This window comes from Eschrichtius robustus, chromosome 3 (assembly GCF_028021215.1).
Source record: "Eschrichtius robustus isolate mEscRob2 chromosome 3, mEscRob2.pri, whole genome shotgun sequence".
In the NCBI taxonomy this organism is placed as follows: Eukaryota; Metazoa; Chordata; class Mammalia; order Artiodactyla; family Eschrichtiidae; genus Eschrichtius; species Eschrichtius robustus.
In genome coordinates, this window is record NC_090826.1 from 94,889,182 (window position 1) to 94,916,528 (window position 27,347).

The 27,347-nt window shown below is 37.6% G+C and overlaps 1 protein-coding gene across 1 annotated transcript in view; it reads right to left on the bottom strand.

The window, feature by feature from the left end:
* The window catches only part of VAV3 (vav guanine nucleotide exchange factor 3), a 386,424-nt gene that overhangs the window by 9,161 nt on the left and 349,916 nt on the right, over nucleotides 1-27,347 (bottom strand). Inside the window, exons 23-25 of the mRNA XM_068540417.1 lie at nucleotides 19,470-19,586; nucleotides 18,815-18,902; nucleotides 12,985-13,114 (exon numbers count right to left, since the gene is read on the bottom strand). Of these exons, the coding sequence (XP_068396518.1) occupies nucleotides 12,985-13,114; nucleotides 18,815-18,902; nucleotides 19,470-19,586 (335 nt within the window). The remainder of the gene's footprint in view (nucleotides 1-12,984; nucleotides 13,115-18,814; nucleotides 18,903-19,469; nucleotides 19,587-27,347) is intronic.

Here is a 27,347-nt window from a genome sequence, read left to right on the forward strand (position 1 = left end):
AGCAGAAACTAACACACCATTGTAAAGCAATTATACTCCAATAAAGATGTTTAAAAAAAAAAAAAGAATTATTGGTAGGTGCATATCCTGGAATGGAATAGAAACAGCTGAGTAACAGTGACATTCAAATGGGAATGTTGAGGGATTATTATTTCCTATCCCTTTCACTTCCTGGCTTAATATTCACTTCACCACCTAATATTATAGCAAGCCTGCTAGTACATTACATTATTCTGGGAAGCTTCTTGAGAGAAAGAACTTTTATTCATATCTGTATCCACTGAGATAATAGTAAATCTACGTTGAGACCTTTTTCATTGAAGTAATCATTTGCAAACTGCATGCTTTAGTTAAGGGCCTAACTCGTCCTTCCTCAAATACTTCCAATTCCTTATTAGCACAGACGAAGGAGAACCTTGCTCAGAGAGACCATCACACTTAGGTAGGGGTCTCTGGTTATTTTTACATGATACCTGGCACTCAAATGGGCTAATGTTCATGGAACATTAGCAAATAAGTGGCTCATAGTTTAGTGACTTAAAAGGTCTCATTAGGAGTTATTAAAATATTAACTCAAATATTAAGTCAAATATTAACTTTTCCAAGTTAAACGAAACTTGAAGTACTAAGATTCTCTAATTGAAACAGAAGCTATTAGCATAGCCATAATAAACTGATTGGCACATCATTAGTGAATATTATCCGGTTCTGAGACTTGACTGAGAGGACAGAGCCACAGAAGCATGTCAATTAAAACAGGAACACAGTGTTCACAGAATAATAAAGTACTAGTGAATTGGTATCTGATACCTATACTTTTGTTGTCACGATTAACTAAGCATTGCTTTAAAGTATTATGCTCTGCCTCGGTTAGGCTATTCATGTTCACAAGCAAATGAAAATCCACTCAAGTTTCAATAACATTTGAAATTTGTACACAGCAGAGACCAAGCTCAATCAACACTAGTCCTTAAGGTACTGGTTACCAAATCAAAGTATTTTTGAACTACCACTTAATTATCCATTATATGTATAAGTGAACATGATACTAAGCATTTGCTAATTATTCTCTGGGATAGACATTACCTAATGCTCAGCCTTAAGATGTAACAACCACATGTGTTTACACTCATTTATGTTAAAAAAAAAAAAGTTGTCAGTAAAAATATCAGGCAGTTGTACCAATGATACCATCATCAATACAGCTATCCCTGTGAGTTTGGGGCCCAGCAGTGGCCTAGAGATTTTCCTGAAGAACTGTGTTCCTATGTGGGACACTTTGAGGGATCCAGGAGGTTCCTTTTACCAAGATTGTCTACAGATGGCCTAACAGCAGAGAACATGCTGAGAATTTAATGAATGTTTAATTTAAATTTGTGATCCTTAACCTGGTTTTATTTTAGAACCTAGCCATGTCTTCTTCTTAGACTTCCAGAAACATTCATAGACATAGTATCAAATATGTGCTCCCCCATCTCCCTCAAATATATAGTGTTTATTGTATATTTTATATATTTTTCACTGAAAAAGGAATGATTCAGATTGGTTTCAGTTAATTGAATGCTGACATCTGGTAAATGGACAAATCTCTTTTAACCTAAAATTCAAAGATATGACAAGGAAAACTTAGAATTATTGTGAAAAGAAACAGCTACTTTATATTCAATACTGCACAGTCGAAATACATAAAGCCATAAACAAGCAAAATAATGAGTATAAGGCCTTATTGTTATGGAAAATTAGATCATTTCAAGGGATTTCGGATTATTTATAGGCATCTAGTTTATCAAGATGTGAACCTGATCCTAAATCCTTACTCTTTAAGAATAATTGGCAGACATCTATTAAATAACTACTAATGTGCCAAGGACGGTGCTAAGGTGCTATTGGAGATTTAACAGACCAGACAGAGCATCGACTCTAAAGGAGCTTACAAATTAGTAAAGAGACGGACACAGAGATGATACAGAGATACGGAAATTACTCATCTTGGATAGAGAGTGCTAGGACTAGCCTTTAGGCTCCATTTGAGCCTTTCCCTACAAAAATCTCCAGTCTTCCGGTTGCTCAGGCCAAAAGCCTTACAGTCACAGCCTTGAATCTTCTCTTGCTATTCTGTCTCACATCTGATGTGTCAGAATGTCCTGTTCGGTTATATATTATAAAGGTGACCCATCTGGCTACATGTTGGTCCAGGCTGCTACCATCTCTCACCTGGATTGCTGCATGAGCCTCCTAACTGGTCTTCCTGTTTTTACACAGACTCTAGAACAATCCTGTTAAAGTCAGACCATGTCTCTCCTTTGTTTAAATCCTTCCAATGGCTTCCCATGTCTTCCGGAACAAAAGCTAAAGTCCTATAAAGCCTCACAGAGGCTGGCCTCCCTTACCCCTCTGATTCCATCCCTGCTGCTCTGGCCACATTGCGCATGTCATACATGCTCCTTCCTTTGCACTGGCTGTTCTGCTCACACTTCCTTGAATCTTTACTCAAGTGTTACCTTCACAACGAGGCCTACCCTGATGCCCCATGAAAGAGTCATGGACGCATACCACTTGTGCCATGTGGTGCAGAGAGAAAGCAGGGTTTATGGGGGGGGGGGGAGTGGTATACAAGCAAAGAAGTAGGTAGAGGGCACTCAATCCCCTAAATTCCCACTGTCCTACTGCTTAGGTTGGGCATGGATGGTCTGTACACGCCATGGTCAAAGTGCCAGTAGCCTGCTCTTCAGATGGATGGGGTATTTATGTGAGTTTATGATAGCAGAAACTCCCTGTTTGCTATGGACTAGATATTTGTGTCCCTCTCCAGACCCCAAAATTCACATGTTGAAACCTAACGCCTCATGCCATGATATTAGGAAGTGGGGCTTTTGGGATGTGCTTAGGTCATAGAATGAAGCCTGCATGAATGGGATTAGTGCTCCTAAAAAGGCAATCCCGCAGAGCTTCCTCGCCCCTTTCCACCATGTGAGGACACAGGTGCCTTCTATAAACCAGAAAGCAGGCTCTTACCAGATACCAAATCTGCCAGCACCTTGACCTTGGACTTCCCAGCCTCCAGAACTGTGAGACATAAATTTCTGTGGTTTATAAGACACTTGGTCTATGGTGTTTCGTTATAGCAGCCCAAACAGACTAAGACACTGGTCATACAAATGACCTTGTTAGAAAGGGGAGCTTCGGAAGCCAGTGGCTGGTACTAGCCTGTTCTACTGTTGAGAACTGAAAACTGCTGAACCGGCTCTCTATTAAGCTACCAAAAGGAGGAAAAATGGATCTCTACTTTTGTTCCTCATCATCTGACCACCCCAGTTAAAATCATAAACCATCCCCAGCACTCCTGAGTAGCATTACATGGTTAGATTATCTTTTCCAGAGCACTCACCAATGTCTAATATACTATATAATTTATTTTTTTATCTATTATTTGCCTTCCCCATTACCATGTGAGTTCCACAAAGGCGGAGACTTTTTTTTTTTCCACTGCTGCGTATCCCCAGCAATTTGAACACTGCCAACTCTGCAGTAGGCTCTCAATCAAGGTCTGTTGAATGAATGAATGTGGGGACCTGTGGGGTTATTGGTGGGAATGTAATAACTAAAGAAGAGATGAGGAGAGAAGTTTTGGAGAACTGCCCTATGAGGAAGAAGGATAAAGAAAAAGAGGGAAAATTAACTGGGGAAGATGGAGCTTTGAATAGAGAGACTGAGCTTTGAATAGGAAAAGATCTGAATGAGCAAGTCAGATAATCTTGAAGTGTTTATGCTCAATTCTGACAAATTTGAGTGTATTCATAGCAGAGTGGCCAGGATGGTGACAGATTTGGCAACCACGTGTATGACAAGGGACTGATAAATCTGAGTAGCTTATTGAAAAAGAAAGAAATACAGTGGGGAAGGGAAAAAAGCACATCAGATGAAAGGTAATCACGGTAGAGTGTGTATGTAGTATATTTAACTTTGAGTAGTTCTGAAGAGATGAGCTAACGATGGTAAATCGCTCCAATAAGTCAAGTTTCTGGATCAATATAAGCATTTAAAAAATTCTGTTCAAAAAATAAATTGGGGGGCTTCCCTGGTGGCGCAGTGGTTAAGAATCTGCCTGCCAATGCAGGGGACACGGGTTCGAGCCCTGGCCCGGGAGGATCCCACGTGCCGCAGAGCCGCTAGGCCCGTGCGCCACGGCTGCTGGGCCTGAGCTCTGGAGCCCGCGGGCCGCGGGTACTGAGCCCGCGTGCCACAACTGCTGGGGCCTGCGTGCCTGGAGCCCGTGCTCTGCAGCAGGAGAGGCCATGACAATGAGAGGCCCGCACACAGCAATGAGGATCCAGCACAGCCAAAAATAAATAAATTTATTTAAAAAAAAAAAAAGAAGAAAAAAAAGAATCCACCTGCCAGTGCAGGGGACACGGGTTTGAGCCCTGGTCCTGGAAGATCCCACATGCCGCGGAGCAACTAAGCTCGTGCACCACAACTACTGAGCCTGTGCTCTAGAGCCTGTGAGCCACAACTACGGAAGCCCACGCGCCTAGAGCCATGCTCCGCAGCAAGAGAAGCCCTTGCACCACAACGAAGAGTGGCCCCTGCTCGCTGCAACTAGAGAAAGCCCGCGCACAGCAATGAAGACCCAACACAGCCAAAAATAAATAAGTAAATAAATGTATAAAATAAATAAATAAGTTGGATGATTTGTGTGGCCGTAGACATAAAGTCACCTGAGTGTCAAGTAAAGCCTGAGGATGACCTCTCAGGAATGTCACAAAAAAATACTTGCTAAAAAAGCCTCTACCAGGGTTGACATTGCTGCTAAGTCTGAAGTGCCTCAATACCAGAGTCCCCCTGCATTCCTGTCTGTCTATTGTTCAGCTGTTAAGCTAAACTGTATGTAACACCCAAGGGATGTGTGCAGTAGAGTGTTCAGTACAAGTAGATGCTCAAAAATGTTGAATGCATAAAGCAGTGAATGAACGGAAACCCTGGCCAAGTCTGTACTCAACTTTTCATGCTATTAGGACAGACAAGAGTTGCAGAGTTAAGACCAGCTCCCTTATGCAGATCTGGAATTCAGTAGGGGAAGCTGCATATCAATGGTATATATGAGGAAGAAAAGAGCTCTCAGCATTGTTCCTCAAAGCTAGGAGCCTGATCCAAATTTTAGCAAGAAAAAAAGGAATTCCTCTCAATTTATGTTTGTTTTACAGGGACGAGAGACTAGAAAAACCATAAGCCTTGGATCAGGGCTGCCACATGAGGATACTATAGTCAATTAGGGAACATTACACATATTGAGACCAGTTTTTAATTTAGAAAATAAGGTTTATAGAAAGAACAGTATACAAAATGAAACATATTAAAACATAAGGACTGCTTTTTGAGTTTTGAAACATGAAAAAGGACAGCTTTGAGTGAGGTTACTTGAATCTGTAGAATTTCGATCTGCAAGCTATCGATTTCTGAAGGGACCCTGGGTACTGGCTACCAATTCTTAAAGCTATCAGGTTCAGGATAAAAATCCCTTAAAGTAGCTACTAGAGCTCCTGAAGCAAGTAAGTAAAAAAGGGAAGCCCAGAATGACCTAATAATGAACATGTTCAGCTGTAGTTGATTAGTTGCCCAAGAACAGTAAGTTCTGTGGACATGATAGACATCCTGAGAAAAACAGTATAAAAATGACAGCAATATGTTAGAACCACCTTAGCCCATAGAAAAGCATGCACAGAGCACTTCCCATGTGCCAGACATTGTTCTAAGTACATCACATACACTAACTCTCTCACGGCTCATAATACAAACATTACACATTATGAGACAGTGTTGCAGGATGAAATAAACTAGGGAAACTCATCACTTTCCTATATCATACAAGCAGCACTTCTGGTACATCTGTTTAACAAACGAAACGTTTCATGATGCTTCTCACAGGACTGGTGATTCATGAAACACTCAGTTGGAGACATTAATATAAGTGAAAGGGGTTTGAAAAATATAGTGTTCTTTTAATCATTAAATTATTGAATATCAGACAGAATTACTAGGTTCTTATTCTATATCAAGTATTTTATATAGTGTTTCAAACAATTGGTCATGTAGACCTTTTTGGGAAACTTTCATTGGCTAGAAGTGCTCTCTCTCAGGAAGACAGTGCGTTTCACTGCAGGAAAGTTACAAGCCATTGAAAACACTTCATTGTATTAAGGTAATGTTTCCCTTGTAACTCCCCATCCGTTGACTGCCCATCTGCCCTAATAATGCAAAGTCCTCTTATAACTCCAATAAAAAAAAATAAGGATGGAAAAATTTGGAGAAAAATTTAAAATTAGTATGATGAGATTACAGTGAGTTAAATGGTGCCTCACCTCCCCAAAGACATGTCCGCCTAGAACCTGTGAATGTGATCTTATTTGGAAAATGGGTCTTTGCTGATGTAAGTTCAGGACCTCAAGATGAAATCATCCTGTATTATGATGAGCTCTAAATGAAATAAGTGTTTTTATAAAAGAAGAGAAAGGGAGATGACACACAGAGGAGGAGGTTACATGAAGACAAGGCAGAGATTGGAATGGTGTGTCTGTAAGCCAAGGGATGGCAAAAATTGCCAGCAGCCATCCAGAAACTAGAAGAGGAGCATGGAATGGATTCCCCCTCAAAGCCTCCAGTAGGAGCCAACCCTGCCAACACTTTGATTTCAGACTTCTGGCCTCCAGAACAATAAGAGTAAATTTCTGTTGTTTTAATCCCCTTCATTTATGGTAATTTTAAAGGCAGTTCTAGGAAGCTATTACAGTGAGATTAAAACAGATATTTAAATTGCCAGAATAAAATTAGATTAAATCAAACCCAAATGCCAAATGACCAAGGAAAAAGATGACAAAAGACTGAGGATAAAATTAGGAGATCAGAATAAGAGTAGATGAATATAGATATGTTGAATTACAAGGGCAACAAGGTAAAAAATAAGTGGATGTTTGAGGAGTGTGTATGAAGGAGATAATAAATAATATCCACTATTACACTGTGATAAAACTAATAAATAATGGTTAAGGCATTATCAGATGTTTCAAGAATTATCAGGAATAAGCAAGTTATATAATGTTGCAGTGAGTTAGATAAATATGAACGATACAAATTCTCCAAGTTTCTAAAACACTGGCTAAAATGAAGCTTAAGCACCTTGTCAGATGGCTAATAGAATAAAGGGACTACCTGCGTGAAAGGAACGAGACCACAGTAGGGAAAAGCAGCCTGGGCCCTGGCTCCGGCTTTTACTTTTTCCTGCAACGTCATTCGCACAGTCCCAAAGACCCAGGAAGCCTTTGTCAATTTCTGAAGAATTGCTATAATATTTGTCACCACCTCAAAAGGATCATGCTGTTCTATATTTTGTTTTCAAGCCCACCCATCTCTCCATGCTTTTTCAAATAACAACTACACATAGTGCTTTAATACCTGCTATGTCTCCCACAGACCTTAGGCTCTGACTTCACTCATTTAGCCCTTTCTGAACACGTGTTTCATGAAAGGCACTGTGCAAAGTGCAGTGTGAGAATGGGAAGCTCAGGAGCCTGGTTCCTAAGGCTTCAGGGAGCAATATACCAGAAGAAATCATTAAAACTGTATAAAAATAATGCTATATTTTATGTAAACTATGAAACAAACTGTGAGCGATTCATAAAACTCTGTCTTCAACCCCAACCACTCTTCTTAGTGTCAAATGCCTACTGAACCACTGAGTGTGCACAGGCACTGAAAAGTCTGTGCACAACTGAATGTATTACCTTCTCCTCTATACATGTTATGTCTCTTTTGTTTCTTGATCAGTCCAATGGTTTCACCGTTTGCCAGTCATCCAAGGCAAATAATTGTGTATCATACATGTACCACTTCTACCTCAATTCCTTTATCCAATCAATTTGACTTCCAGATTATACCAAAATCTGCCCACTGTCCTGCTCCACTGTCTCTATTCAGCTTTTGTCCAAACCTCCATCATCCCTCCCTTGGACATCTGCAGTAGTTTCCTCACTCATCTCTTTGGTCCATGCCTCCCTTCAAGCCACTCTCACAGAGAAGGCAGTGATCTTTCAAAACAATGTAAATCAGTTCATATCATTTCTGCTTATAAAGCTTCAATACATTCCCAATGTATATATTAGAATCCACTCACTATGCTTTAAACGTTTCGACCCCCTTCTAATTCCTTAAACGTGTGAAGTTATTTCCTGTTAAATGTCCTTCACACAGGCTGCTTCTTCACTGTGATGTTTCCCTACCACCACTAACCCACACCCTGCCAGTCCACATAGATCCTTTAAGTTTCGTCTAGACGCCACTTCTTCAAAATGTCCTTCCCTGACCCTACAGGTTAAATAGGCCCTCTTGTTGGACACTTTCACTTTGCTTCTGCTTCATAAGACTTATCAAAATTTGTGATTATTTATGAAGTTATTTGTTTTATGTTTGTTCCTATCCATCTTATTCACTGTTATATTTAGCATCCAGAACAGGACCTGGCACATAGTAGGTGTTGAATAAATAACTGTTGAATAAAGCAATGAAGGAATGAGTAAGTAAACACAGTGAGGTCACAGGTAAGGAAGAGATGGTTCTAATACGACCTACTCCGTACTCTGCACACCCTAAAATCAGTGCACCAAGCTCCCCCTGCTCCTGGAACAGGTGAAAGAGGAGAATGCTGCCATTTTCTCCCAATTCTGTTAGTTCTCAGGTAAACGGATCATCTTGAAATTTTAAAACTTTTACTTCTGAAATAATTCAGACTTAAAAGTAGCAAGAATAGTACAAAGAATTCTTATATTTTTTTCACTCAAACTCCTCAAGTGTTAATATTTTACCGTGTTTATCATCTCTATTTTCCTGAACTATTTTAGAATATGTTGCAGACAATGCCCTTTACCTCTAAATATTTCAGTGTGTCCTTCCTAAAAACAAAGGCATTTTCTTCTCTTATATGATCACAGTACAATTATCAGAAACAAAAATTATTTAATCTAGAAACTTATTCAAAATGTGTTAACTGTTCCATGTGTCCTTTATAGCAAAAAAAAAAAAAAAAAAAAAAAAATTTCTGGTCCAGGATTCAACCTAGGATCCCATGTTGCATGTAGCTGTCATGTTTCTTTGGTCTCTTTCTCTTCAATCTGAAACAATTTTGCAGTCTTTCATGACATTGACATTTTTGAAGAGCATAGGCCAATTATTTTATAGGATGTCATTGAGTTTGGGTCTCTCTGATATTTCCTCATGATTAGATTCAAATTGTGCACCCTGGGGGGCAGGAATACCACAAAAGTGGTGTTACATCCTTCTCAGAGCATCACATTAGGAGGTGCGTGATATCCAGTTGTCCCATTACTGGTGATGTTAACTTTGATCACTTTTAGGTGTTTCTATTTTCCCTCTTTAGTAATAAGGTCTTGTGAGAAGACACTTTGAGATCATGTAAATATAGTGATAACCAACATTTTTTTTAAACATTAGCCACCTCTGTGGTCCAACTAATTCTCCATTTACTTGGGAAAATGCTTAAGGTCTATTAATAGGTAATGAAACAGCTAATTGTGCAACTTTTCCAAGTGTAACGGTCTGTTACCATTCTACCTTACCTCCTTCTCTCATGCATACAAAGAAAGAAACCTAGGATGCTATTTTTAAAAGAACATAATAAAATATCTAATCTCATTCCTTATTCATCAGATGAGAAAGCTGAGGCCCGAACAGGCTAAGTGACTTGCCTGGGGTCAGACAGCTACTCAGTAGCAGACCTGAAAATAATTAAGCGCTCACTGTAGAGCAAGAAAGGCAAAAGTCAGTTCAGTGCCCTTCAAATACACCAGCCCTAGGGGTACACCCGCAGCAGTCTAAGGCACGTTTTCTGCGACCGTTTTTGGAAAGTAATGGGATTCTTACACAGATCCACAGAACAGGGCAGAACGTCGTCCACGGAGCCACTGCAGTTTCTAGGGAAGCACAGCGGCTCTCTGCTGTGCCTGAGTGCTTTGTTCTCTTCCTTCCTCTCTTCATCTCTCTTGGAAACACTCAAGTCATTGCGGAGCCCTAGGAAAGAGCCTTGCTTACAATGCGCTCCTCACCTACAAATGCTACATGCTCCTTGCCCAATACTCTGGATATCTGTTTAATTCTAATTTGTGTCTTTATATATGTTATTTTGCAATTGCATGAGGTAGGCCTGTCATAATCTTTCCATATTTTACAAACTTGAGAAGAGTTTTTAATTCGCCCAAGAACATCCTAAACCTAGACTAATACAGAAGCAAGCAGCCTCTTCTACGATGCCCTGGGACTTTCTTTTCCAAGGTGACGATATGGCATGTAAGAGAAAAATAATAATAAATCGCAGGTTTCAGGAGTTGGAACTCTAATCTCAGCCTCCACCCAGAACACAGCGTGGTCCTAGGCTTTGGCTTGCCTGCTCTGCTTCCCCCATTACTTAGAAGCAATGAAGATGCCATGCCCTGTCCTGTATCCCAAGGTACTACTTCTTCATAAAAGTTATTCTGAGATGGTATTTAGCAGCACACCCAAAGCTATGAACCAGAGGTAAGGACTCTAAAGACATCCCACACAATCTTTCCATACAGGATATGTAGAGTTTCCTCTTTACCACTTCCTGAGAGACACGTGCGTAAAAATTGAAGCAGTGTTTTAATTAAGGGTTAACCTTTAATCAGGACTTGGTATAAAATAAGCAAGGGATATTTTAAAAAATCATAAAAGCAAAGATGTAAATTGCTATGAGTTAAAACTAGTAATTCAATTAGAAATACAGGAAAATGTTCGCTGTGTTAGAGGAGTAACTAGTAGTAGTAGGAAAGCAGCAGCTGTGGTAGAAGCGGTAGAATCAGCAGCAGCTGACTTTTATGGCGTGTTTACCATGTTACCAGCACTCTGCTAAATGCTTTAATGTATAGCACCTCATTCAATCCTCAAAATCATCATAGTGTTCTCATTTCATACGAAAGTCAGCAACAAGTAAATAAAACACTGGGATAATATACACTTGATCTAAGATTATAATCCTGCTGAATAATCTTGGAGTGTAGACCATCAAGAAATTATTGCTGACTGACATACCAGCACAAGCCCTCACTTCTTTCTGGTCACTTTAGGAGTGAGATCTTCCCTGATCATCCTATATAAAAATATCAAACTCCTAACCCAGACTTGCCAGAGCTGCCTCATTAAAATATAAGCTCCATAAGGATAGAGACTCTGCTGAATCCCAGTACCTAGAACAGCGCCTTTTCTGCGTTAGGTAATTATTATATGCTGAAGGAACGAATAACTGCATGTAGCTTGCATGGATGTTCAAAATCATGTTACTGGCCATGCTTTGAAAAAGAAAAAGAGCCTGTAACGCCATCCCTAGTGGCTAAACAAGTTTGAGCGCTGAATACTTGGTCAAACACTAGAAAAAAATTTAAACTAGGCCACTTCATTCGTAGTTGACCAATATTCTCTGAGCACCCACATGTGCCAAGCACAGGAGTGCCTGAGAGTCACCACACAGTGAAATAGAGGGTTAAGAACCTTCCACTGACCAGGATACCGTCTCTCCCTGACTGCCGGTCCCTCTCACCCGGACTTCCTAAAACTAAGCGAACAACTCAGACAGGATTTTTAGTGTAACTGACCTCCTGGGCAACTTTATCTCCTGCTGCTGGGAAGGCAAAGTAAAAGAATTGAAAATTATACTTTTCGTGTAGGGAAAAATGTCATAACCCTGGGAGGCTTTTAAGAAATTTGTAGAAAAACTTGTTTCTTAAGGGGAAGTTCCATTTTTGAATGAGCAAAACTTACGGCCTATATGAGCGTCTAAGATAACTGGGTAACAGTGGGCTAAAAACACAGAAAGATAAATTTTAATGTGTTTACAGTTTCAACAAAAAGTGTGTTCTGACTACTTTCATTGCACAATCTTGTTCATTTATCACTGATCCTTGTGAAGAGAACAGCTATTAAGTTATTCAAATTGAAAAAAAAAATGTCAGTTGATGTGACAAAGTACTTGTATATTTACTTTATGGAAATGTTATGAAATTTTACTGGTGGTGTTAGTGCCCTGAGCGTTGCTTCCCTTTCAGTTTCTGTTTTTAGGGAAAAAAAGTTACATCACATGATGCAAATTCTTTTTTTTTCAAATACCTCTAGATATTCCTATTTGCTTAGGCTAAACCTTCTGAGGGTAATAAAATTGTATTCCTTTCTCCTCTAAAAAAGGTTTATGAAATTAGAATAAGGGGGTGAAATCACACTTTATTCATAGCATTTTTTCATCATAGTGTTCTCTTTACATGCTATATCTATTAACAGGAAGAGTATATGACATTAAATGGTGGCGAGAAAAAAGTTTTTGACTTGAACTCACACTCAAACTATAACATGCTTTCGGTTTGTGTGCTAATCTTTTGTGATTATCTGTGGCACAGTGCTCATTCTGAAAGGAAGTGGCTAATGTTTACTTCTAACTATTGGCATCAGAAGAAACATGCTTTGAGCTATTTCAAAGTTCCGAAAGTAATCATTGAAATAGAATCTATAAGAGGACTTGCAGTACAAGGTTAGATGGGAGAACTGTGCACCAGCCTTGCTTAAATACTGTTAAGCAAACAGGATTATGACCATAAACATGTATCAGTTAAAAAGAGTCTGGCTAATATAAAAGTCAGTGAAAAGTACAAAACTTACATATTAACATACCCTATATTTCTGATGGATTTAACACACACATGATTTTTAATTTGGCATGAAGAACTAAATCTAGGCATGTTCATAAACCTGTTGGTCCATCTGACTCTGCTTTGCTCCAGAAAAAAATTCCTTGTTAAATGCATCAGCATATTAATTGGTTCTATTTCAAAATCTGGAATGAAGATGTTTTAATGTTATCATGCCTTCGATCCTTAAGTGACAGCAAATTGTATTCTAAATTACAATACTCACAGCTGTTGCCTGCTCTATTACCCCTCTGTCCAGTTGAATGTTCTGGCTCCTTGTATGGAAACTGCAGAGTTGTATCCAAGGTTCTGAACCCTTCTTTAAGAGAGTGATGCTTGTAGTACTCCACAAGTTCCTTTAGGAAAAAAAGAACCAAACACATGAACTCCTTGACACATTAATTATATACAATAGAGGGATGATCAATTTAATGCTAAATTTTCCATAAGCCTGTGTTAGTGTGAGTAAACGATCATCTCTCCCTGCTGCCTGGATGAGCATGACACCTAACTGGTAATTGTCCTTGCTACCCAGGCCATTTATAATGTGAGTTACCCCCATTGCTGCTCTACATGCTGTTAGTCTTCAGTCAGTTGTAGTAAGTAAAGAGAAACCATACCAAACCTCAATTTCAGAGCAGTAATTATTGTTCTTATTTATGAAATACTTCCCTTTGTTTTTGTTTAGAAAGGCAACAGCTGTTTTATGAATATATAGCAATTTCTAGCTTCCTGCATTTTCTTTCAACGCAAGCAGAAAAACAAACTCAATCCTAAATGTACTTTTCCATGGTAAACCAAAGTTGTGAAACCACAAATGCTACTTACTTGACATTGTTTCTGGCTTATGAGGAAGTGTTAGTGCCCTTCTCATAGCTGTCATCTGGTACTTACTAGAAGTCAATAATGCAGTTCTTTCCAATTTTCTCTTATACCTAATTTGCCCCCAATGCATCCAAGCCTAATATAATAACCACCCACCATCTTTCATACTAAAATTTCAGGAAATTTCTTTCGAGATGTTGGTTTCATAGGTTCTGCACAAAGCTGAATCCCTCTACTTTAAACAGAAACTGGAAAATGATTAATTCATAATGGAAAAATGCATACTATCGTTAGATGAATACTATAGACATTTCTTAGAAAAACCTGAAATGAAAATAAAAGCATAATCACTTTTAACTGAATTATTCAGTGCTTCTACTACAGCACTATTGTTTAAAACAAACAGTATAAAAGCAACTCATTTCTTTAAAAAACCACACTGTCATCGATTCAGTATCTCCATTCAATGGGTATGTTCAAAGTTCCCCAAACAAATCAATCGGGCCAAAAATCACCCGAAAGAAGAGAAAGAGGATCATAAGTGATTTATTTATTATTTTTGACCAAACTTGGATGAGTCGTGGAATGCATCGTGCGGGGAGTTCCAGGGGTCACAGAGATTTTGAAGATAAGGTTCCTAGGTGTCCTCACCCTTGAAGGAAAGTGAAGGATTATGGGAGTTCAAAGGCAAGAAAGAGAGCCTCCTTTTCTGAGTCCAGTGGGGAGGATGAGGGAAGAGCTCATGATGGAGGTAGCTTGGCTTAAATTGAAGAACAGGTAAAATTTCAAAAGCCAGGAAGGAGGGAAGGATTATTTTAAGTAGAGCAGTCAGGCTGGGAACAGGCACAAACATAACAAAGACCACGTTCATAAACTAAAAAGAGCCCAAAGAATGTATAAAGTGCCTGGTACGTGTGAATAATCATGAGAGTTACCATGGTCCCATGTGCCAGGCCTTTTATATAGTTTCTTACAATCTTCAAACAAGAAACAAGAGATGGGCCTTTTCCCCCTGATGCTCAAGGCTCAGTGAGATTAATCAGCTTTGGGCAAGGTTGTATAACTGGTGTCTGGCTCCAAAGTTTGTGCTCTCAACTACATCATATTATTAGCAAATAGTACCTGGCAAATGTAAATATGCAAAAAAGTCAAGCAAAGGGAAGGAGCATTTTCTAAGTATCTATGGTATACCAGGAATTTGTTCTCTTAGACCCAAGATGCTATGGTTTTACACTTAAAAAATTTTTTTTCTCCCATCCTTTCTTCCTTGCTTGGGCCCAGATTATGGGTGCCCTTGATGAAGCAAAGGAATGTGGAACCTGACCAACTTAAAAAAAAAAAAAAAAGTTAAAATATCAGAAGATTATATCTTCAAAATGACTTCACTGATCAGAATATGGCATTTATATTATGGTGATTTTAGCATGGTTTGCAAAGGCAAGGTCTGGAATTAAATTCTACTTAGAGACCAATATTATCATTTAATTTCTTTAAATGCAAAATTTTGTAAGGTCTCTGGAAGAACGGTACACTTTATTATCATTTGCATCAGCTACACTATATATATATATATATATATATATATATATATATATATATATATATAAACAGTTCTCTTAGTCTTCTCGTTTAAACTGAATGAAACGTGTTCTTTTCTTTAGCATAAATGTGAAAATAAACCTGAGAGTAATTATAAGCCAATAACTTTGAACTTCAATGTAATTTTGTTATAATATGAATTTTACGCATGATATCATGAATTAGTATGAATTAAGGTTTATGTGAAGTTGGCTAGAAACTACAGAATTATCATACTGAAAAGGAACTTGGTCATCATTTAATACCTACCCACCTCCAAATTTTATGGAAGAAAAAAATGACTTTTCCAAGGCCTAGGGTCATGTGGCTTGGTAAACTGTAAAACACTTTTTTGTCACTTCACTAAGCATGGAAGATATTTTAGTTCCATTTTTACAGTCTTATGAGGGTAAATCTTCCTACATGTTTCCAACTGGGTAGAATTAAATAGTGCCATGGTGGATCTCTTCCAACTTACGCCTTTCAGTATTTTAGTCTAATCCACCTCTGCTTTAGCAATCATTGACCTTCAAGTACTACAAGTAAATAAGGAGACTCTAAACAAAAGAAATTGCTAAGCTTTCCTTATCTCATACTGACACAGCGGTGTCAACAATTCAAGCCTCTCTGAAAAATAATGAGTGACAGCCAGTCATTCCAATTACCAAGGAAACAGGCAGTGGAGATGATTTATAAACAGCATTTGGACATGGATTGTCTGGCATACATGAAAATTAGAACAAAATTAATGCCTTGTAATCTGGATACAGAAATTCATTTAGAATTTGGATTTAATGACTAAGAAAAACAAAGATTTTGATTAACCAAGCCATTGAAACCAGAGGGAAAAGGTTAGGTCATAACCACCTGAGGCCAATCTTCTTTTCGAGAAACTGGCTAATTTAAAACAAATTCTGGATTTCGTTTTCATTTTACATCCTTTCCAAATTAAATTTAACTCCAGGCCCTAATGAGTGTCATTAGGTAGATGAATATAACTTTACCAGCCATGATGGGAAGATACTGAACTAAAAAAACAACTCAATGCATAGACTGTTATGTACTTATAATGGGAACTGTGTTATCTGACACAAACACGATGAAATGTAACCTCCTTGAGGTTGCATGATGCAGGTTCAGAGAAGCCCCTACGTTCCCAAGGTGCCTATCAACCCTCTTCTTCCAGAGGGGCTAGTTACTGAGATAGGAGCCATCCCTTCTGATCAGGTATCCATGTGGCATTTCCCAGTGGAGGGTCAAAGGACAGCACTATTGTGAGGTTCTCCGTACAGAGAGATTTACTAATTTGAAAGCTTTTTTGAACAGTTGAGTCCTTTTTGAATTCTGCAAAAACACAGTAACTTCACATAGTGAGGACTCAATGTAAATGTGTTCAACAAATGAACAGAAACAAAGAGGAGGAGGTAGGTCCAGACAACTTCAACGGTCTCTTCAGCAATGTTTACAGTGATTTTGTAAGATCTGACAGAAGTGTTCATCTAAGGCTGAGATTTTTCAGCTCCTTGTCTGTCTTTTCACAATCATATCCTTTTGCCGAAGTTTTTTTTTTTTTTTCATTGTAGTTTTGCAGTTAATTCTTAATCCCCTCCCTTTAACCCTCTGCACTATGTACTTCCTTACAAAAGATCCCCAGATATGGAGGAAAAAACATGCATGTGTCTCTTGCAGTGGCATTTCTGATGTTTTACACATACCATATAAGGGGAGCATATTTTAGCTCTGTGACAACTACTTTTAATTCCCTTTCCAGAACATCATTGCAGAAACTTTTACTGCTCTCTGGTCCAAATTATTTGGATTCTGGGTCTTTATTGCTTATACTATAATAACAGCTTTACATGCAGATAGGAACTTGAGGATCTATGTCCACTAATCCAGGTCATGCAGTATTTACTGGCTTTTCACATCTAACCTGAGAGGATGAGGAACTTTCTTGAGCTGAATCCAGGCGACAAAGAGCTGAATTGATTGGCCCTTTCCAGTGACTATTCCTTTCATCCTCTTCGCTTATCTCCTGTGATGGAAGTCCCTTTTGTTGCTTTCAAAGTCATCAAGGCTGGTAGTCAGCTTTGGCCCTACAGCATTTTTTTTTTTTTAAAGTCTCATATTAACTATAATACCACAGAGCAGCCTCATTACCAACCACCCTAATTTCTTCAGGTGAGAGTCAAGCTGGTGTGTCTTGCAGCGATGTGGAGACTCCCTGTTCACGCTTTTATCATGTCTCAGCTGGGGCTGTTACTCATTATTTGTGCATCCACTTGCCACCTCCCTGCTAGGTTTTCCTTTAAGGAAGAACCTCCTCAGGTCCAGTTTTCTCTGTGCACAGCCTGCTTGTTCCAGCAGAACGTAACTCACTGCCAGCAGGGAGGATGCCTAGATCTTGGTTGCCAGTTTGACAGGGTTTACATTTTCCAGGACACAGTCTTGCTACCCATCCTTAGCTTTTGAATTGGGAATGTGATATTTACGTCCAGAGAGGTTTTCTTACTTTTCTTTCAACTCAAGATGCTTCAGTTTCTTTAAAACGCTGATTCCTGTCTTGAAGCAGTTCTAAATTTTTAGATAAGGCTTTCAAGCTGGCTTATTTTGTAAGGCTCTCTTACACTCAGTTTTAACTTTAATGTTAACATCTGCAAAGTGCTTTGAGATGTTTTCTGGAACGATGCAGTGTGTATCATTTGACTGATGGTTCAGTCAATGAGTGGTCCTTCCCAATGTTACTCAAAGTACTTAGCAGAGTGCTACAAATGCATCTTATGTCCTATCTCCAAATTCTTCATTATCTCAAGAAACTCTTGCAAACTTGAGAAACAGACTTGAGATCATTTTTCATGAAATAAGAACTTTCTTCTTTACTGTCAGCAATGCACATGTAATGACATATTGATATATGTATTGTTGATATGACATATACATACTATTCTTATGTGCTAAGTTTCACTTTTAAAAATCATCAGAATTAATAATCTTTATTTATTTGAAACAACTCGGTAACAACATACTGTTCAATTTAAATGTAAAATTCCTACGAAATATCACTGTCATGTGGTAAAAATGCCACCTTGTTAATGTTTAATTGTCCAAGGTAATGAAGGAGAACAGTAGTGCAGATCACCTAAAATAGCAGAAAATACAAAAATGTTTTCCATTTGACAGTATATTTTGCATGAATGAACCTAAATGTGCGCGGTATTTTACCAATTACAACTTTTTAATGTTATAACTTAAAATATTTTCCTCTGCCTGAATGAAGAGATAGAGGCAGAGGAAAGAAGAGAAGCATGTTAAAACTTTGCTGTGTCATTCAAACAAGGTAAAACACAAGTAACTGAAAGTTGATTGTTTTGAATGTGTCTATCTATGGCTCTAAGAATCTTCTAGTGTGGACTCCGAAATATTATCTAAAACTTGTAAACTTAGTTTACAATGAAAAATATGTCTAGGGCAATATAAAACTTAACTAGAATTCTTACAATTAAAATTTTCAGGATTCTGCTGCAAAATTATGGTATGATTCTCTTTGAACAATGTTTCAGTGAGCAAAAATTCCAAGAAACTAGAATTAAACTGACCTTTCTAATAAGAGAAAAATAAGGACCACAGATTGAAAAGAACTAATCAATGCTTACCATTAAGCTTTTAAACTTTCTATTTTCTGCAATGTGAAAAAAGCCATCTCTTGTTAAAATCTTGATGTGCTTTGCTTCGTTATTGTACCTGTGGGCAATGGATAACTTATGAATATAAATGTGTTTTTAATCAGTAGAAATCAATAATTACCAGAGGGCATGCCCCAATAACATTATAGGAATTAATTCTGAAGACAAAATATATACCTATGCCAATACACTGGTGACAGCTAATTAACAAAATATATTCACTAGATTGGTTGAAGATACAACCAATATTTGAAGTGAGATGGTGGGGTTGGGTTACATTTGATCAATCACTATGCCCAATTTATTTGTAAGATCAATCTGGGAATATGGAAAAACAAAACAAAATCTAGTAATTTATAATTCTTAGGATTTACTAGAAACATACACACATCAAGTACAATGTTATGAAAGAAGTCTAGTATGCCAATTAGCAGGCTATATAACACTTAATACCATTTTTTCTAACAGATCTTTTCAAGTATTAATGAACTGTCTGGAGAGATGATACATTATTTCTGCTGCAATTAGAACCTTGGTTTTCAGCTTCAGTGTTATATATGTCAGATGATCTATGCAATTATGAAAACAGGAAAGCTATTTCTGCAAAAGTACTTGTCCCACTTACTTAATGCTAATTGCATATTCTCCTGACTCTTTGGTCCTGTGCCTCACAAGGTAAGTACTATTTACCCTGTTAATAAGTTCAGTCTCTGCCTGCAATCTTTCCATTGCTCCAGCATACCTGTAAGAAACAAGGATGCAGAAAATTTGGGTAATGTACCTGGAAGAGAACAGAGGCTAAAAATATGTATCTGTTAGGATTTTAACTTAGTGGCAGATCTGAACTGTTTTTACTTCTGTACTAATTATAGTACTTCAAAAAAATAATGCAGAAAAAAGTCCTTTAGATACGTCCAAACACAAATGCTCTACAAAGATTACAACAGTGAAGTGAATATTGCCTAACATACACTAAATATTTATCAAATAAATAAATGGGACAAAGAAAAGAATTAATAGGTATCGGGTTAGAGAGAGAGTTGTGGGGAATTTAGGGACAAGAAAGAAAAAGACTTGTAGGGAAGGGTTGCCCTGCATAAGACACACACAGATATACATACACATATACACACATACACGCACTCCTCCAAAATTTCACCTTTGCTAGGTAAAACAGTATGAAACAAAATTTCCTTTGAGTATTGTTGTAAGAAGATTCAGGAACAATTTAAATTATTGTTAAATAATTATTTTTTGGATATAAGATTAATTCTTGTAGTCCACAATTTTGATAACCAATTTTCTTAAGAAACTGGTAGTAATGAATACAATTTTTAAAAGGTGGATATTTTCAAAACCAGAATTCAATTCTTCCTAAACTATACTGGTCTTAAGCATACCCACATCCCATAACGATAACAATAAAAGGCCCAAATTCAATGTTAAAATATTCTTTAATGACCCTTTGCATCAAATACAGGTTTAGCATTTATTGACAAAATATATCAGAGATTATGGGTAATAAAAGTTAAAGGAAAAACTTTTATGTTGAGATCAGCTATCTTTCAAATCAATATTCTAGAAAATTTTCTGATTCACATGTAGACTCATGTAACCCAGTGTAAATACCCACATTTAATCTATGCTAAATATTGGGTTGGCCAAAACGTTTGTTCGGTTAGTGAATACGTTCAATAAAATTCTTTGTGAAAATGAAAAATGTTTTATTTTTATTTAAAACCGAACGAACTTTTTGGCCAATCCAATATTTAAAATACACATGGTAGGCATTTGACAAGTTTGCAAAGGGAGGAGGACATGTGAGGTTTCCACCAAGTACAGAAGAAAAGCTGAGGGCATTTTATGTAGATGGTACCTTGGGTTAAAGTTAGGATAACCACTGACTCATTACTACCTAGTATAATCTGACTCACATCTTCCTCCTCAATCTTATCTCTAACAAACCCCTTCTTTACTAGTCTCCAGGCTTCTTTCAGGTTCAAGAATTCTTAGAGTTTTGCATAGACTATATTCCTGTGTTGGAAATCTCTCACCCTCTGTCAACCCACATTCCTTCTCCTCCTTCAGGTTTAGAGAGTCTTTTCTGACCATCCCAGCTAAAGAACACTGTCCTGTATCTGGCACTCTCCACTCCATTATTCTCATTACAGTATCCCTAATTTCCTTCACGGCATTTACGGCAATTAGCATATAGCATAAGCATTTTTATCAGAGTAACACATGAACATAGTTTTTAAAAGTCAAGTCATACTATAAAACTATAATGAAAAAGCAGCACTACCCCATCTTATCAGATCCTACCCCAAGTCCCATTTCAAGTATTTCACCTATTTTTCCTTGTTATTTTTAATATCTACTTGAATATTTCTAAATAACATGATTAAACTACAATTTATCAATTTTATTTTATTTTTAATTTTAATTTTATTGGAGTATAGTTGATTCACAATATTGTGTTAGTTTTAGGTGTACAAGCAAAATGATTCAGTTAAACATATACATATATTCATTCTTTTGGGATTCTTTTCTCCTATAGGTTATCACAGAATATGGGGTAGAGTTCCCTGTCCTATACAGTATGTCCTTGTTGGTTATCTATCTTAGTAGTGTGTGGATGTTCATCCCAAGTTCCTGATTTATCCTTCCCCCAACGTTTCCCCTTTGGTAACCATAAGTTAGTTTTCAATATCCGAAAGTCCGTTTCTGTTTTGCAAATAAGTTCATTTGTATCATTTTTTAAAATTAGATTCCACATATAAGTGATATCATATGATATTGGTCTTTATCTGACTTACTTCACTTAGTATGACAATCTCTAGGTCCATGCATGTTGCTGCAAATGGCATTATTTCATTTTTCTTTTGGCTGAGTAATATTTTCCATTGTCTGTATGTACCACATCTTCTTTACCCATTCCTCTGTCCCTAGACATTTAGGTTGCTTCCATGGCTTGGCTATTGTAGATTGTGCTGCAATGAACATTAGGGAAGCATGTATCCTTTCGAACCATGTTTTCTCCGGATATGTGCCCAGGAATGGGATTGCTGGATCATATGGTAGTTCTATTTTTAGTTTTTTAAGGAACCTCCATACTGTTTTCCACAGAGGTAGTGCCAATTTACATTCCACCAATAGTGTAGGAGGGTTCCCATTTCTCCACACCCTCTCCAGCATTTATTGTTTGTGGACTTTTTGATGATGCCATTCTGACCAGTGTGAAGTGATACTTCATTGGAGTTTCGATTAGCACTTCTCTGATAATTAGTGATGTTGAGCATCTTTTCATACGCCTTTTGGCCAACTGTATGTCTTCTTTGGAGAAATGTTTATTTAGGTCTTCTGCCCATTTTTCGATTGGGATTTTTTTTTTTGTTTTTTTGACATAGAGCTGCTTGAGCTGTTTGCATATTATGGAGATTAATCCCTTGTCGGTCACTTTGTTTGCAAATATTTTCTCCCATTCTGTGGGTTGTCTTTTTGATTTTTTTTAATGGTTTCCTTTCCTGTGCAGAAGCTTTTAAGTTTAATTAGGTCCCATTTGTTTATTTTCGCTTTTATTTTCATTACTCTAGGAGGTGAATCCAAAAAGATATTGCTGAGATTTATGTCAGAGTGTTCTACCTATGTTTTCCTCTAAGAGTTTTATAATGTCTGGCCTTACATTTAGGTCATTGATCCATTTTGAGTTTATTTTTGTGTATAGTGTTAGAAAATGTTCTAATTTCATTCTTTTACATGTAGCTGTCCAGTTTTCCCAGCATCACTTACTGAAGAGACTGTCTCTTCTCCATTGTACGTTCTTCCCTCTTTGTCATCGATTAAAAAAATTTTTTTTTCCTAAAATTTTTGGTTGCGCTGTGCAGCATGTGGGATCTTAGTTCCCCGACCAGGGATCAAACCTGTGCCCCTTGCAGTGAAAGCGTGGAGTCCTACCCACTGGACTGCCAGGGAAATTCCTCCTTTGTCATAGATTAATTGACCATAGGTCTGTGGGTTTATTTCTGGGCTTTCAATCCTGTTCTGTTGATCTATATTTCTGTTTATGTGCCAGTACCATACTGTTTTGATGACTGTAGATTTGTAGTATAGTCTGAAGTCAGGGAGTCTGATTCCTCCAGCTCCATTTTTCTTTCTCAGGATTGCTTTAGCTATTTGGGGCCTTTTGTGTTCCCACACAAATTGTAAAATTTTTTGTTCTAATTCTGTGAAAAATGCCATTGGTAATTTGATAGGGATTGCATTGAATCTGCAGATTGCCTTGGGTAGTATAGTCATTTTGACAATATTGATTCTTCCCATCCAAGAACATGGTATATGTTTCCATCTGTTTGTGTCATCTACGATTTTTTTCATCAGCATCATAGTTTTTGAAGTACAGCTCTTTTGCCTCCTTAGGTAGGTTTATTCCTGGGTATTTTATTCTTTTTCATGTGATGGTAAATGGGATTGTTTCTTTAATTTCTCTTTCTGATCTTTCATTGTTAGTATATAGAAATGCAAGAGATTTCTGTGTATTAACTTTGTATCCTGAAACTTTTTTTCAAACCATGTTTTTCTCCGGATCTATGCCCAGGAGTGGGATTGTTGGATCATATGGTAGCTCTATTTTTAGTTTTTTAAGGAACCTCCATACTGTTCTCTATAGTGCCTGTACCAATTTACATTCCCACCAACAGTGTAGGAGGGTTACCTTTTCTCCACACCCTCTCCAGCATTTATTGTTTGTAGACTTTTCGATGATGGCCATAATGACTGGTGTGAGGTGATATATCATTGTAGTTTTGATTTGCATTTCTCTGATAATTAGTGATGTTGAGCATCTTTTCATGTACCTCTTGGCCATCGTTATCTCTTCTTTGAAGAAATGTCTATTTAGGTCCCACTTTCTGGAGAGCTTTTATCATAAATGGGTGTTGAATTTTGTCAAAAGCTTTTCCTGCATCTATTGAGATGCTCATATGCTTTTTATTCTTCAATTTGTTGATGTGGCATCACACTGATTGATTTGCGGATACTGAAAATTCCTTGCATCCCTGGGATAAATCTCACTTGATTACAGTGTATGATCGCATTTAATATATTGCTGGTTTCAGATTGCTAGTATTTTGTTGAGGATTTTTGTGTCTATGTTTATCAGTGATATTGGCCTGTAATTTTCTTTTTTTGTGGTATCTTTGTCTGATTTTGGTATTGGGGTGATGCTGGCCTCATAGAATGCATTTGGGAGTGTTCCATCCTCTGTGACTTTTTGGAAGAGTGTGAGAGGTATAGGTGTTAACTCGTCTCTAAATGTTTGATAGAATTTGCCTGTGCAGCAATCTGGTTCTGGACTTTTGTTTGCTGGGAGTTTTTTAATCAGTTTCAATTTCAGTACTTGTGATTGGTCTGTTCATATTTTCTATTTCTTCCTGGTTCAGTCTTGGGAGATTGTACCTTTCTGAGAATTTGCCCATTTCTTCTAGGTTGTCCATGTTATTGGCATATAGTTGCTTGTAGTACTCTCTTATGATCCTTTGTATTTCTGTGGTGTCAGTTGTAACTTCTTTTTCATTTCTAATTGTATTGATTTGAGCCCTCTCCCTCTTTTTCTTGATGAGTCTGGCTAAAGTTTTGTCAATTTTGTTTATCTTTTCAAAGAACCAGCTTACAGTTTCATTGATCTTTTCTATTTTCTTCATCTCTATTTCATTTATTTCTGCTCTGATCTTTATGATTTCTTTCAATCTACTAACTTTGGGTTTTGTTTGTTCTTCTTTCTCTTTGATTTTTCTTGTTTCCTGAGGTAAGACTGTATTGCTATAAACTTCCCTTTTAGAACTGCTTTTGCTGTGTCCCATAGGTTTTGGATCATCGTGCTTTCACTTTCATCTGTCTCTAGGTATTGTTTGATTTCCTCTTTGATTTCTTCAGTGATCCATTGGTTGTTTAGTAGCATATTGTTTAGCTTCCAGGTGTGTGTGTTTTTTTTACAGTTTTTTTCCTTGTAGTTGATTTCTAATCTCATAGCGTTGTGGTTGGAAAAGATGCTTGATGTGATTTCAATTTTCTTAAATTTACTGAGGCTCTCTTTGTGGCCCAGCAGGTGATCAATCCTGGAGAATGTTCCATGTGTACTTGAGAAGAATGTGTATTCTGCTGCTTTTGGATGGAATGCTCTATAAATATCAATTAAGTCCACCTGGTCTAATATGTCATTTAATGCTTGTGTTTCCTTATTGATTTTCTGTCTGGATGACCTGTCCATTGATGAAAGTGGGGTGTTAAAGTCCCCCACTATTATTGTGTTATTGTCAGTTTCTCCTTTTATGGCCATTAGCATTTGCTTCATATATTGAGGTGCTCCTATGTTGGGTGCATGTATATTTACAATTGTTATATCTTCTTCTTGGATTGATCCCTTGATCATTATGTAGTGCCCTTCTCTGTTTCTTGTAATAGTCTTTATTTTAAAGTCTGTTTTGTCTGACATGAGCATTGTTACTCCAGCTTTCTTTTGATTTCCATTCGCGTGGAATAGATTGTTTTACATACCCTTACTTTCAGTCAGTATGTGTCCCTAGATCTGTAGCACTGCTACTGCAGCTTTCTTTTTATTTTCATTTGCATGGAATATCTTTTTCCATCTTCTCACTTCAGCCTGTATGTGTCCCTAGATCAGAAGTGGGTTTCTTGTAGACACCATATATATGGGTCTTGTTTTTGTATCCATTCAGCTAGTCTGTGTCTTTTGATTGTTGCATTTAATCTGTTTATGTTTAAGATAATTATCAATATGTATGTTTTTATTGCCATTTTGGTAATTGTTTTGGATTTGTTTTTGTTGGTGTTTTTTCTTCCCTTCCTCTTTTGTTCTCTTGTGATTTGATGACTAAATTTAGTGTTGTGTTTGGATTCCTTTTTCTTTTTTGTGTGTGTATCTATTGTAGATTTTCGGCTTGCAGCTACCGTGAAGTTTTGATATAGCAGTCTATATATACACAAGATTGTTTTAAGTTGTTGGTCTTTTAATTTCAAATGCATTTTCAGTATCCTGCATTTGTGCTCTCCTCCACTCACAATTGCTGGTTTTGATATCATATTTGTGTGGAAATGATTTCCTACCTTTACTGTATGTTTGCCTTTACTGATGAGATTTTACATTTGTAATTTTCTTGATTCTAGTTGTGGCCTCTTCTGCCTAGAGAAGTTCCTTTGGCATTTGTTGCAAAGCTGGTCTGGTAGTGCTGAGTTCTCTTGGCTTTTGCTTGTATGTAAAACTTTTGATTTCTCTATCAAATCTGAATGAAAGGCTTGCTGGGTAGAATATTCTTGGTTGTAGGTTCTTCCCTTTCATCACTTTAAATATATCATGAAACTCCCTTCTGGCCTGCAGAGTTTCTGCTGAAAAATCAGCTGATAACCATATGGGAGTTCCCTTGTTCCCTTGTATGTTATTTGTTGCTCTTCCCTAGTTGCTTTTTTTTTTTTTTTTTAAATGCAGATTCTGATCCAGTAGATCTTGGGTGGGACCTTGTTATTTTTTTTTTTAATTTATTTATTTTTTATTTTTGGCTGTGTTGGGTCTTCGTTTCTGTGCGAGGGCTTTCTCTAGTTGCGGCAAGCGGGGGCCACTCTTCATCGCGGTGCGCGGGCCTCTCACTATCGTGGCCTCTCTTGTTGCGGAGCACAGGCTCCAGACGCGCAGGCTCAGCAGTTGTGGCTCACGGGCCTAGTTGCTCCGCGGCATGTGGGATCTTCCCAGACCAGGGCTTGAACCGTGTCCCCTGCATTGGCAGGCAGACTCTCAACAACTGCGCCACCAGGGAAGCCCCCTAGTTGCTTTTAATATTGTTTTTCTTTATCTTTAATTTTCGTCAATTTGATTACTATGTGGCTTGGTGTGTTTCTCCTTGGGTTTATCCTTCCTGGGACTCTTTGTGCTTCCTGGACTTGGGTGACTGTTTCCTTTCCCATGTTAAGGAAGTTTTCAGCTATTATCTCTTGAAATATTTTCTCAGATCCTTTCTCTTCTCTCCTTCTGGGAACCCTATAGTGTGAATGTTGGTGTATTTAATGTTGTCCCTAAGGTCTCTTAGACTGTCCTCATTTATTTTCATTGTTTTTTTCTTTATCCTGTTCCATGGCAGTGATTTCCACCATTCTGTCTTCCAGGTCACTTATCCATTCTTCTGCCTCAGTTATTTTGCTACTGATTCCTTCTAGTTTATTTTTTCATTTCAGTTATTGTATTGTTCATCTGTTTGTTCTTTAGTTCTTCTAGGTCTTTGTTAAGCATTTCTTGTATCTTCTCAATCTGTGCCTCCATTCTTTTTCCAAGCTCTTGGATCATCTTTACTATCATTACTCTGAATTCTTTTTCAGGTGGATTGTCTATCTCCACTTTACTTAGTTCTTCTGGGGTTTTATCTCCTTCATCTGGGACATATTCCTCTGCTGTCTCATTTTGTCTAACTTTCTGTGATTGTGGTTTCTGTTCTGCAGG